This window comes from Vigna umbellata, chromosome 2 (assembly GCF_029865625.1).
Source record: "Vigna umbellata cultivar VRB3 chromosome 2, Vumbellata_1.0, whole genome shotgun sequence".
NCBI classification, from domain to species: domain Eukaryota; kingdom Viridiplantae; phylum Streptophyta; class Magnoliopsida; order Fabales; family Fabaceae; genus Vigna; species Vigna umbellata.
In genome coordinates, this window is record NC_142166.1 from 44421702 (window position 1) to 44434925 (window position 13224).

Genomic DNA, 13224 nt, shown 5'->3' on the forward strand with positions numbered 1-13224 from the left:
AATGTATTCAGTGTGCGTGAATTGCATAGAAGTTTACGGTATACATGAATCACACAACTGTTGATCTTTATAGGCGCATATAACCGTCCCCACATAAGAACTGAAATAGCATAAACATGACACTATTTTTTTTATTTTTTTTTTCATTCGAGAATCTCACTTTAAATAATCAAATGGTGGACCCTGTCATGTCCTTATACAGTTCATCCCACCTCGACGAAGTCAGCGTACTGTTTCTGATAAGAGACACATCATTTATTCTGTTGGTGCCCATAAGGAAGAGAACAAAAACTAGCACACATTTTGCAGTGCCATAGTCATTAATTTTCACTTCTCTCCAATGGTTTCTGCAGATGCTCCATCACAATCACAACTATGCCTCGAACTAATTCTGTGGTGCATCACAAGACTCCTTGATGCCTTAATCCACAAAAAAAAAAAAAAAAGACTCCTCACTGTACATCAAAAAAATATTTAAAAATGTTCTAGATGAAAAATATAACTGATTGGAGGATTTATTATTCTCCCTTGCAGTAAGTATTCGATGTTGATAAGAATGTCGGTGTGGCCTCACTAAACCCTCTGCCAAATGTTGCTTCCACATTTCACCAGTTTCATAAGGGCACGCATGCTTATTGTACTGATCAACAAAATAATGGCGGCCCTGACAGATTTCTCATGTAATCATTTCCTTCAAGGAGATTTATTTCCTAAGTATCATTTGCCTAGAAATAGATTGAAAAACAATAGGTTGTCCAATGCATTTGCCGGGGGAGGGCGGAGTAAGCAGCACACATGAAGTTATTCCAGATGGTTAGTAAAATAAAGATCCAATTAGGGAGCTAAAAGGGGTTGTGATGCCATCAATCATCATGAGAACTTGATGAGAATAGAGTTAAGATGACTGGGTCATGATTCCATCAAATACAATACAATGACAATTTGAATTCACTGTAAAATACAAGTAAATAATGGAAGAGATAGAGATAGAAAAAATAAAATAAAATGAAGGCAATAACAAATTTCATCAAGAACTTATGAGACCTTTAGGCTTTGTATAAAATATTATTTAAAAAATAATATTTCAACTTCCAGTAGTCAAAGTATACGTTCACAAGATTACGCCAAAAAATCCTGAAGCCGGTCACGATCGTCCATAAGTTAGCTTTTAAGTTGCTGTATCGCAATATTAACTCATTTGGTATCAATTATCACTTTCTCCTCAAAAATCCCATTGCTTGATAAACATTATCAAGTGTGGCATCTGCTATTTCTGCTGCATTTCTAGCACCTTGTGCCAATACTTCATCTAAATAACCTGAATCGGACATGATTTCCTCATAGCGAACCTGCAAAGTTGGGGGAAAAAAGGAGTGATAACGCAGACCCCATGCTCAGTAGTAAGTAAAATATAAAGAGACCAACTTTAGGAAGAAAAAAAATCCCGCTAAGCAGATAATAAATCGAATAGTAGATAAGCTGGTGGCCTACTAAAGCTCAAGAAATTAGCAATCCAATTCAAATCAAAGCAACTTTAAACATTGTTCAGCTTACTAATCTCGAAAGAAAATAACTTATGAACTGACTTTTTTCGTATAACACTAAGATTGTGTTTGGATAACTCTTTCAAATATAATTCTGAGCTTATATAATACATTTGACTTAAAAATTTCTCTCTTTAAACAGTTAGTTGATTATTTGGGCAGTAAAAAACTGAAATAGCGTGTCTCTTGTATGCTGAGAACACATTCCAGCAGAAAAATTAATATTTGGGAGATTTATATTTTTTATCTCCTAAAATATCTTGAAATTCAGTTTTAGTTGCATTTTTAGCTCATACATTTATCATAAGTGATGTGATTATAGTCCCTCGTGAGGGGCTAAAAACGTGTTTTTGTAGAGACAAAATCATAAATATTTATAGGAACTAATTTCAAGATATTTTGAGAGACCAAAAACATTTTACCCTTAAAATATTTGTTATTCTTGTTGAATGTCATTTTGTAGATTTGGCAGTTCAGAACTACTTTACAATAATACTCTCTCCCTACTTGTTATAATCAAATAATATTGCATGGTTACTTTATTTGTAATCCATATCACATTTATATTATGACATAAAACTGTCCAGGTTTTGGATGTCACCATTTTATAGATTCTTTCCCGCCTAATCATTTTCTTAGGGAGAATTGAAATTGAATTGGTTGTGTTTTGTTTACAAGAGGGATTTTTGTCTAGTTTTTTTAGTACAAAACCATCCAAACAAAACTTATTATAATATGATTAAATCCAAACGTAAAAACCAGTATTTTAATATTGAACTTTTCACAAGTAATTAAATACTACTTATAAAGCATACTTACGCCAACTTAGTAATTAGAAATGCTGACTAACAAAAAGAGTAATTTAGAGAAAACAATCAAGGTATTCTTCTCAAGTAATTTACTATATGAAACCTGAATGGGATGTAAGTGATCAATCAAGGCATCTGTCAAAAGGGTTTTGAAAGTTCCCCAGTTCATATTTTGGCATTCCAGAACAACTTCCTGCATAAAGAATGAGTTTCAAGTAGAATTGACCAATTAGAAAATCAGGAATTACTACATGATTGGGGATTAATTTAAATAAATTAAAAGTTGGATATTTTAATAGGAATTTTCTACGTACACAAAAGTTCAGCAGCACATCTGATCAACTAATTTTTGGTTGGCAGATTAGAAAGAATTATTTTACAAATTAATGCCCTAGAATTATTCTCAATTGGCAGCAATATGTTGAGGAAGTTTAAAAGATACTCATGTTAATGCCATAATTTGAGAAGACTAGTTCATTATAATGAATTTAAAAACAGATGTGTTCCTCAAGCATATAACAGATCATCCTAGTAAACTATTTCGCATCTTCCCATAGTCTAATATCTCTAGTTTTTTAATAACAAAAGACATGCACAAGACAACCAGCCAGTCCTAATACCTGTATTTTAGTTTGTTATAGAAAAGAAACTGACAATACCAATCCCACCATACAACTTAAAATCCGACTCTTCCCCGTTATAATGAAAACATATATAGCCTTCATTTCTCAGGTGAGGTCACTCCTGCTCTAATGTTGATTTGGTAGTTACCAAAAAACAAACGACCCACTTCAGGGTAGTGGGTTCTACTTGGAGGAAACCTAATTAACGGAAGAGGAAGAAGCAAAACAGCTTCCAGATTCAATGCAAAAACTGCGTAGTGCATACTACACTATTATAGCAGCAGCTACATTTGAGCTTATGTATCTTGAGCAACTACAACAACTAAAACCAGGAGACATTCAGGGCACGAAACTTATCTGCAACAATCAAGCTACACTTCATAATGAATCAAACTCGATCTTCCATAAAGGATCACATGCATAGAGATCAATTGTCATTTGACAGAGAAAAGGTGCTTCCCTGAGAAATCATAACCAACTTGGTAACTTCAACGACTAACTAGCTGGCATGTTCAGTAAATCACTTCAAGGTTCTTCGTTTTGAATGAATTTGTAACAAGTATGCTCTAGTTTGAGGGGGCTTTGAATAACATGTTTTACTTATTTTGCACACGCCAATATCTGTGGATTATCCAATACAGTAAATTAGGGATTCAATTTAAATCCTTTGTATTTATAACTGTACACTAATTTTTCATTAAATAACACGTGTGCAACTCTAAGATACACAATATTAGATATCCTCCTCTCTTTATAGGCATTTATGAAGATGTTTTTCTATATCTTAAGAACCTTGAAAACTCAAGGATCATAATAAAATCAAAAGGGAGACTAAAGATCGTAACTCAACTCATAAGAGTTTCAAGTATACGAAAAACTATATTTATAGAGTTGTGCATGATTAAAAATAACAACACCAGTGTTGCAATGGCTCACAACATCAACGATGATGATAGTGTCATTGATGATGAGAGCACCCTCAATAGTTTTTCTATTTTTTTCTCATTTGCAAACGAGAACCCTAGCGGAAAAGGGTCATCCTTACAAATTGGGCTTCTTTTTGGGTTGGGTTTCTTTAGCAAAATAAAGGGCTTTTTTAAACACAAACCCTGGTTGCTCAAACAAATCAACAGGGCACAGTACGCAAATTTCATAAGAAACCATGAGATCCCACTTCGATTTGTGCATCTCCTGATTCACTGTGCTTGTTCACTTGCTGTGTCTCCCACACCACAGGATCATACGAGCACACAAGTTATACTCACAATTTTCACAACATTGCTTTGAATCTCCTTATGTTGGGTCAATGGCTGTGTTTTTAAAAAGAATTGCTGATCATATTTATGCTGAAGGATATAAACTTCAGAAAAAGTTGGCAAAACACCAATGGACCACTTGGAGAGTAATTCTCTGAAGGAGCCCTAGTCTAAGAAACAAGAAACTAAAGTCAACACTGTGCCAACTCACCAACATGTCTCGATACCCACCATCAAACCCAAATACTAAGCACCACCACCTAACAACCCATACCCTCACCTTCCATATCAAATGCTAATATTAGCAAAATAGACCTTGCTATATCCTTTGAGTTTATATGACACAGGCCTCATTTGTCAACCACCTCACCAATAAAACTTCACTTAATGGCCTTTTCAAAATTTGGAATTTAAAAGAAGTAGACCACAATGGCATTGTTTGATCTAAGTATTATATCTAATGATAAAAGGCTTTGTCGTTTTTCATTTTGTAATGAAATAGAAGTTCATCCAGAAAGAAAGAAACAGCTTAGAATAAAGGGGCAATGGCTAATCTCAGTACCAATAGCCACTATGACTGTAGTGGATAAAATCTACAATAACCCAATGTAAGCATAAGGTGATTCTGCCTTGTGTCACTTTTTTAGGCCAACTTTTTTACTTTTAAAAGACCAAAAACACACACTTCATTACATTTCACACAGTAAACGTAAAATCATAAAGAAAATAAAGAATTACACATGGAAAAATAGAAAAATTAATTGAACTAAGTAGATTCAGAACCACTGAGAAAGTATTGATAACAGAAAAAACTATAATTATCAGTGCAAAAAACATAAATATATATATAGTATTTCTGACCTCTTTCGCCTTTCCTGAAACAAGCTGGTATATGGAAAGAAGATTGTTACATTCAGGCCTCTCAGAGTTGTCAAATTCCAAGCTGTACGATTTGTCATAAAGTACACACCAAAAAGGATTTATAGAAAACAGGTCAATGACAAAAAAAGAAAGCATTTATAGACTAAAGCTCTGAGAACCAATATCATCATATAGTAATATTGCCATTACTAACCTTGGAAATGAATCAGTTTTGCAACGTTTGATCTTGTTTGCTATAAGCTACAAAATAAAATAAGTAAACTCGTCAACAGCAAGCAAAAGCAAACTAAAATTTAAGGACAGATAGAAAACTTATATTCATAGTTAAATTTACTCAAATATTAATATGTAAGTTGCAAGCAACAAATCATTGAGTACAGGTGGCAACAAAGATTGCAAATTAAGCACACCTAGTAGGGAAGCCTGGTCAAAGAAGTAAGGGCAGCAAAAATATTCGGTATTCTCACCAAGTAGGGATATAGGGAGGGGTAGACACAGACTAACACCCCCACCCCAAATTTGAACCCATAATCTAGGTCACAGGGCAACAACTATGCCATCACACCAAGGTTCATCACAAATTAAATACACATAATCATATAAAATATAGGTCATGTCATATAAGGATAACTTCAAGCAGTCAAGTCTACTATGCCTGAGAACAAATAAGAAATTTTTACCCAACACTTGATAATGCTGTGGATCTATCTCAATGAGAAATTATAAAAGAAATTTGATTCTCCTCTTATTTTTGTGAGTAAGAACCTCACTGTTTCCAATGTAAGTCTCCATGATTTAGACACTTTGTTCACATCATTTAAAAGATTTGAAACTAAACCTCTAGATTATTCATAAATCCTAAACTGTGCTAGTGTCCCAAAAACATGTGTCTTACCTCCTCCATTTATCTTTATCTTTCTTATAAGGATATAGAACATGGATTAAGAAACACATAAGCACCCTTGATTCCTCATTTATAATTTATATTAAAGTCATTGTTCCTGTCATACCATTAAGCTCTCCTTCTTGTTATCTCTCTAGCTAATTAATTTCTCTAACACTACCTCCACTCTTCTCTCTCGTATGATAAAAATATTTAAAAATTAGGTGAAGGCAAAAGAACAATGATAGGATAATGTCGAAGATATCACATTAACTAAAGAGATGAATAAATTATATTACTGAATGTAAACCTCACCTTACAAACTGGTTTTGCAAGGTTGAAATAGGTCTAAAATCTACTTTCTAAAAGATAGCAATGATGCTCTTTTAAAAGAACAAACAATAACAACATCTCTTTTCTTCTAAAAGGACAAACAAAAAGCAATGGTACTAGTAACAAGATCTAGCAGTTCAAATTTCATCAAATGATGCATATGCAATTTATGTTATTAGACTATGAAAAATAATGGACAAGAGAATATGAAGGGCTAACTATCAATCAAGTATGTTATTGTACTACCTTACAAACTACTAAACACAGTCAAAAATGTAATATGTCTTTCATATCCATCGCATCATATAGACATAGTGTTAGGACATGGAAGACATGGAAGGTTTATGAGAGGAGAAAGGTGAGAAAGAGTACTTAACTGCTAAACAGTTAAGTGGGGCGGGAAAAGGGTCTTTATAAAAGGACTTTTTTTATTGTTTTCAGTTAGACAGTTTTGTACTTTGAGTTGTAGACCGCTTCAGACCTGGTGAAGGAAGTTAAGCTCCTGGTTTTTCCCAGTTGTATTCTTGATTCTTTGATGTAAATACAACCGATTCATTACCATTTCTTGTTGTGAGTTTTACTGAAGTGTGAGTGAGGTAGAAAGTTAGGATTCTTACCCAGATTCCTAACACAGTAAATTTCATATCCACTTTTATATAAATTATAAATAAAATCATTGGCAAGGGAGAGGTCAAAATAAAAAGGAATATCCTAAAAAAGAAAGACAAACGTTAAGAAATGTAAAATAAAACAGAAATTAAACCCTAAGAGTAGAAACCAAGAATAAAATATCAGTGTGGTGCAAACCCCACCAGTCATCAATCATCATACCCATCATCATATTGCCCCAGTCCTCCTAGATATAACATCTAAAAAAAATGCTAAGAAGCCATCATAAAATTTGCCTGAAAGATAACTGCTTAGTTTTTACCCCATTACCTTTCCATCCAAAGTCACGGTACAGGATAACCTCTAAAGTTCTTTCAACTCTTTCCCACAGTTGTAGAATTAACTCTTGACCAAGATGAGAGGATTTACAATGACAACATATATACCTATCAACTTACAACCATGATCATACAGTCATTTAGAAACAAAAAAACGTATACCATAAATTCAATATTTTATAGTTGAACGCTACTGCCTATAAAACTATGCCTGTGTTGAGATATAAATTTACTCATCGTGTAAAAATCAGAATTGCTGCCTTTAGCATCAACCTATTACAGATCACGCCAAATTCCCATATAGAATCATAGATTACACGTAAACAGTTCAGAGAGTAATTATACATTATGCACCATGCAGTTAGACCTACAAAATTGAATTATTCTTACTTACATCTTTAGGGTCAAGAATGTTGATTCTGGATTGATCAGAAGGTGCAGACTTCGACATCTACAAAATTGAATCCAAAATAAATGTAAGAAATATATATAAGTTAAAATCAATAAATACTGTTCTGTTTTCCATTTCCTGGAAAAATGGCATTCACAGCAGGCAACCTCCCTTAATTTCTTTTATCTAGCATTCTGCACTCTTTGATGGTAAAACGGAACTATCTAACATACCAGTTGAATATTCAAGAGTTAATGATTTATACAGCAAATGAACAGGCTGATAATTACAAACAGAAATGTTGTGTGTGTGTGTGTGTGTGTAGTGTAAGTACATATAAGCAGTACAAAGTAAAAAACCTTGGACAGGCCATCCGTAAGCGACATTATCCTGGCACCAGCTGGAGGTATAAGGGGCTCTGGAACCTACATCCCAGAAAGTGCTGTAAGAAAAAAATACAATTCCATTGTGTAATGATACATTAGCTCCTTTTAATGGAATGATATATAACTTGCCTTAAATATAGTACCACCTCGGCTGTCATAAAGATGCAAAATAAAAGTAAAACAGGTCAAACCCAATGTAAAATCTATAAAAAGGTAAAGAATTTCAACCACATGATGTGGATAGCATTTATCTCCAGTTTAGAAACAATTACTCACCCCCCTAATTTCTTCCACTTTCTCCCTCCATATAAATTATTAACCCGCTCAGCTAAGTCTCGAGTCAACTCCAAATGCTGCTTTTGATCTTCACCAACAGGGACAAGATCAGACTGCAGAAGCATGCTGCAATTTTAAGAATTATTCTTATTCAAGGTAAATTTAATATAATGCATTTTAAATAATTTTTTCTAGAAAAATATTGAGGTTGCAAAAACTAATCAAGCAAAGCAGCAACCATATTATGTAACATTAGCTTATGTATTTGGGTTTTTTAACTTTCACTGTTACATTCAAGGACCTACAAAATTTCCACAAGTTAGAGTGTTAGAAGTCACCTGATATAGAAGTATATCAGAAGCCATCAGAACAGGATAAGTCAAAAGAGCAACCCCCACTTCTTCATCTCCCTGCATATCCAATTCAACAAGAATCCATTACTTATACAAATGAAAACATACAAACCAGTATGAGAGTACAGAATAAAAAAGTGCCTGCTTTAGCAAACATACATTGATCAAAGACAAGCTACATAGTACAATCCATCACGATGGAACACGCATAAATAGCACATACAGTGATTGAGAAGTTTTTTTTTATTATTTATGTCAATATGAAAAGATAAAGTCAGTCCATAAGAAATATTACTCCCAATGTTTGCTTGACTAAAGAATCAAGTTGATTAATATTACTTTAGAAGACCACTGCCTAGAAGGAAAAATACTGATATAAACTAAGTAATGAGATAAGACTTACAAAAATCAAATTATATGCATAAAACAAGAAAAATAATAAATAATTTTATAAAAAAGAAATTAAGAATTCATACAGCTATGAACGCACCGCCTTGCGAGATTTCTCTTTAAACTGTATCATCTTGTTCAGCCAACCAATCGGTGTTGTGGAACTTAGCAGCCACATCAATTCTACATGTGAGCGAACATGAGACTGTACAAATACTGAGGCCTGTATGCACAAAACGAATGCCATTTATCCACAGTAATCTTGACACTTCCAACATAAATACACTTTACAAAAGGTTCACAGAAAAAGTTGAGAAGGACCTTGGAAGGATCCACTCCACATGCTAGGTAAATAGCAGCAGTTGACCTTGTAGCCTTAGATAATTGTTGGGTGTCATATGGTAATGTAATCTGTAAGATGAAAACTAAAGGGATGAGAAATGGGACAGTATCATTCAAAATCAAGAAAACAGAAAACTCGCCTTTACCAGTAATTAAGTACAATGAAAAGAAATTTAAAGCATAAAAGTAGTTCACAAAATCCTCTCAGAAAATCAATATACTTAGCCTTTAAAGCGCAACTTTGAAGTGATGAAATAGAGAGAGAAAAAAAAGAGCAGTATGACATAGGTCAAACATGAAGTGATGTTACATATCCTAACAAGACACTAGAAATTTGCTGGAACAGTGCTATATTGTCTGTGTCAATAGAAGCGGGACGGCGGGCAATGTCAAGAAATGTTCGCCGAGGTGGACAAATATGGGTACGTATTTTTCCAGACAAACCGGTTACAGTAAGACCTACTGAAACACGTATGGGTTCAGGAAAAGGATTTCCCGAATATTGGGTACCTGTTGTTAAACCTGGGAAAATAACCTCCAGCAACCATGATTCATATGTTGTACATCTTTGACATAGAAAGTCTGGCCTTTCTTTAGACCATCAACAAGGATAAATTGTGAGGATTCTAATTAAAATAAACTCTAAATAAAAATGTACATCTAAAGAAAGGTGAACTTAAATTATCCTAAAACTCTGGATCTTTATCCTCAGTTATAAGTAAATATGTAAATTTTCTTGGAAGAACTGCTAAGCCTCATTAATGAGAAACCCTAAATTAAATTACCTATCTGCGAATTGGTCTCAGAGAGAGTAAATGGTACAATAAATTAAAGTACACACTTGAGCTAACAGTAAACTCACGACAGAGCAGAAGCAGCACAAACAAATCGATTTCAAGATTCTTTGTCACATGATATTATATGCCAAAAAGTTAGTTATATGAGCTCAGACTTGTGGCTCAAACAAAAACATCATTGAGCACTTCATAAGTCTAGGTAGCATAAGGAAACTGGACATACCGCGTGCAGGTCCACAATGAAGAAAAGTGTTTCATACACATTCTGCAAAATGAAAAGTATAATGTCTTAAAAAATATGCAAATTTGTGAATCGATACAATCAAGCAGCATTTCAATTATGGAATCCAATCAAGGGCCTATCTGGATAAACTACCCCATGAGTACTTAGGGGAGAAGAAAATAAGATGAAAAATTAAATAAACTTTATCTAAGTTAAAATTACCTCGTGCATAACCCAATGTATCAAAGTCACATTATACCACAGCCATTGTCAACTAAATTACTTATACAATTCAAAACAACACCCTGGAATAAGAAAAAGAAAGAGGCCGTGAATAGTAAACCTGAAGGGCAACCCAATTCTTGATTGCTCCAAAATAGTTTCCAAGGTGAATTGAGCCCGTGGGCTGAACCCCCGACACTACTCGTTTCCTGTCAAAAAATGAAGCATCAACAAACGACACAGACAGCAACATAATTCACACCAAAATTTTTAAAAAATAAAATAAAAATCCAATGATTAGTATTACTTTACGGTGGTTGGAGTTGGCGTCTCTGTGGAGGTAGCAGTGAGAGTAGTACAACAGCATATGCGAGAACGGAGCGTTGAAGCACGGGACCTGGTGATTCCAACTTCCAATTAAAATCAGAAAAACCTAAGCGTGAAGTGAAGAACAAAAATGAAGAGAGCGAGAGTAGAGTACAGTGAAGGGACGAAAAGTGGACGACAACACGATAGAACAGCGAAATGCGAAACGCTCATCTTCTTCCACTCCACGCACGCCTTACCGTTTAGCTTTATCTGTCGCAGCGACTCGCCAGTGGTTTAAGGCGGGTGCATCTTTGGATGTTCCTTCTGTATCTACAAAAACGCATCAACGGCTGTCATTTGAAGATTCAATTTGTTAACCCAAAATGGCTAATCTACTTTCTACATTTTTTTTTATATGATTTTTTTATGTAAGGAATTATAATTTGTATTAATTAATGATTTATAAAAATATTAATTCTCACTGACATTATACCAGTGATAAATAATTGAAGGAGTTCAAAATTTTATAAATACACATTAATGTCGAAGAAAATGTTTTAATTCTTTTATGATAATCTTTTATATTTATTTTTTTAATGAAAAACATTTTGAGGACATTAAGTTTTGTAGTTTTTTATCCATAATATAAATAGGTTTTCACCATTTTTTATAAGAAATTTGAACCCATTTGTAAGAAAAACTCTCAAGTTATTTTAACGAACTTTTTATTATCGTATTTAAATTGTTTACTTAAGATTAATGAATCTTCCTTGACATATTAATTGTTATTGGTTGTGGTGTTTTTTCATTTTTTTTATTTCTTCTTACGTTTTCTATTTTGTAAGTATTCGGTGAATATTGTGAAAAATAGTTTGCTATTTTCAATCCTTGATTAAATATTGATAACTTCCATATGCCAAAAAAATCATAATTATGTTAGCAGATGCCAACTTACAATCAAAATTTTAATTTTAATTTAAACAAATTAAGAAATAAGTTCTTTGTAATATAATACTTATCTAAAACTATTTTTAATGTTATAGTGTAGTTGTCTTTTGTGTAATGCAACATGTTGAAGAAAAAATTTTATTTATGAAAAAAAAAATATGTACATAAGAAAAGGCAATTCAAAATTTTACGCTAGAAAGAATATGTGATAAAACACTAATGATTTGTTTACTTGATTTGGGAGGAGATGATTTAGGAGAGAGTGATTCAATAGATTTTGAGGATAAATTTTTTTGTTGTTTATTTGAGTGAATTTGGAGGTAATTGAGAGTGAATTTGGAAATAAAGTATGTGAGAATTAGGATAGGATTTGATTAATGTGACAAATTTAAAAAATTTGTTTAATTGATAAAAATTAAAGATTACCAAAATGCCCTTAATTATTAAAGTAATATAAAATGATATTTGTTAATGTTATATTTAATTGTAAAAATATTTATAAAGAATAAAAATTAAAATTAATTATTAAAATTAATTTTTAAAAAGTAAAAAAAATTATAATTTAGTAAAATGAATTTATTTTTAAATTATAACTAAAGTTACACTCAATTATTAACTTCTCAAGAACTTAATATCACCAAAGAGACTAAATAGAAAGAACAGTTTATAAATTATAACCTTCTATACAAGATATCAACCAATCAATTTCATACCCGGTATAAAAATAAAGTCACGAGCACATTATATTTCCAACTCTCAAACACCTTAATCTGGAAAATCAAAATTCAATCTCAACAACCACTTAACAATCCCCAAGTTATAATCTAACTCCAGTGTCACCTATATACTAATTCAGCGACTAACACCAACCAATTATCAACTCACTAACTAATTAAGCCCTTGAATTGAGCAGATCTCTAGTTCTCCACAAATTAACAACTCCACCACATAACTCACTCTAACAACTCAACAGCCAAGAAAATAATAAAAGATCTGAGCGTTTGTTGAGTGGGAAAATAATAAAGCGGGGTTTTGAACAATGGGAACCGAATATCACCCACTAGGAACCAAATACGGGTTTTTCAGAAATTCTTCACACCTTTGGAACCGAATACAGGTGAAAGGGAACTGAATACACCTCCACTGTTCTTTCTCTTCTTCAGCTTTGAACTCGTCTTCATCTTCAACAATCATCTTCATATGGCCATCAACGTCGTCTACCATAGACAACGCAGCTTCGTCTTCTTCATCTACAACTTGCAATGTCAAAGCAGCGCCAAATTTTCCAGACAATCTTACTTAAAAACTAA

The 13224-nt window shown here is 33.1% G+C and overlaps 1 protein-coding gene across 1 annotated transcript; it reads right to left on the bottom strand.

The window, feature by feature from the left end:
* Positions 1–858: 858 nt before the first annotated feature.
* On the bottom strand, positions 859–11305 carry OVA4 (Nucleotidylyl transferase superfamily protein). The gene is made up of 15 exons (XM_047321561.2): positions 11139–11305; positions 10965–11054; positions 10779–10866; positions 10436–10477; positions 9395–9484; positions 9174–9296; positions 8669–8740; positions 8331–8443; positions 8184–8205; positions 8028–8093; positions 7672–7728; positions 5308–5354; positions 5094–5175; positions 2457–2546; positions 859–1349 (listed from the first exon to the last, which is right to left on the bottom strand). Exons 1-15 carry the CDS (start codon positions 11195–11197, stop codon positions 1212–1214), a joined length of 1179 nt encoding a protein of 392 aa, XP_047177517.1. The 5' UTR covers positions 11198–11305; the 3' UTR covers positions 859–1211.
* Between the last annotated feature and the right edge of the window lie 1919 nt (positions 11306–13224).

Bases quoted from the DNA above. Each gene is read 5' to 3' on its own strand.
- OVA4 (XM_047321561.2), bottom strand. From the start codon at position 11,197: ATGAGCGTTTCGCATTTCGCTGTTCTATCGTGTTGTCGTCCACTTTTC. The intron at 11,055-11,138 runs GTACTCTACTCT...TGGAATCACCAG, and splicing joins CCACTTTTCGTCCCTTCACT to GTCCCGTGCTTCAACGCTCC. The intron at 9,297-9,394 runs GTCCTTCTCAAC...TTGTGCATACAG, and splicing joins GTGGAGTGGATCCTTCCAAG to GCCTCAGTATTTGTACAGTC.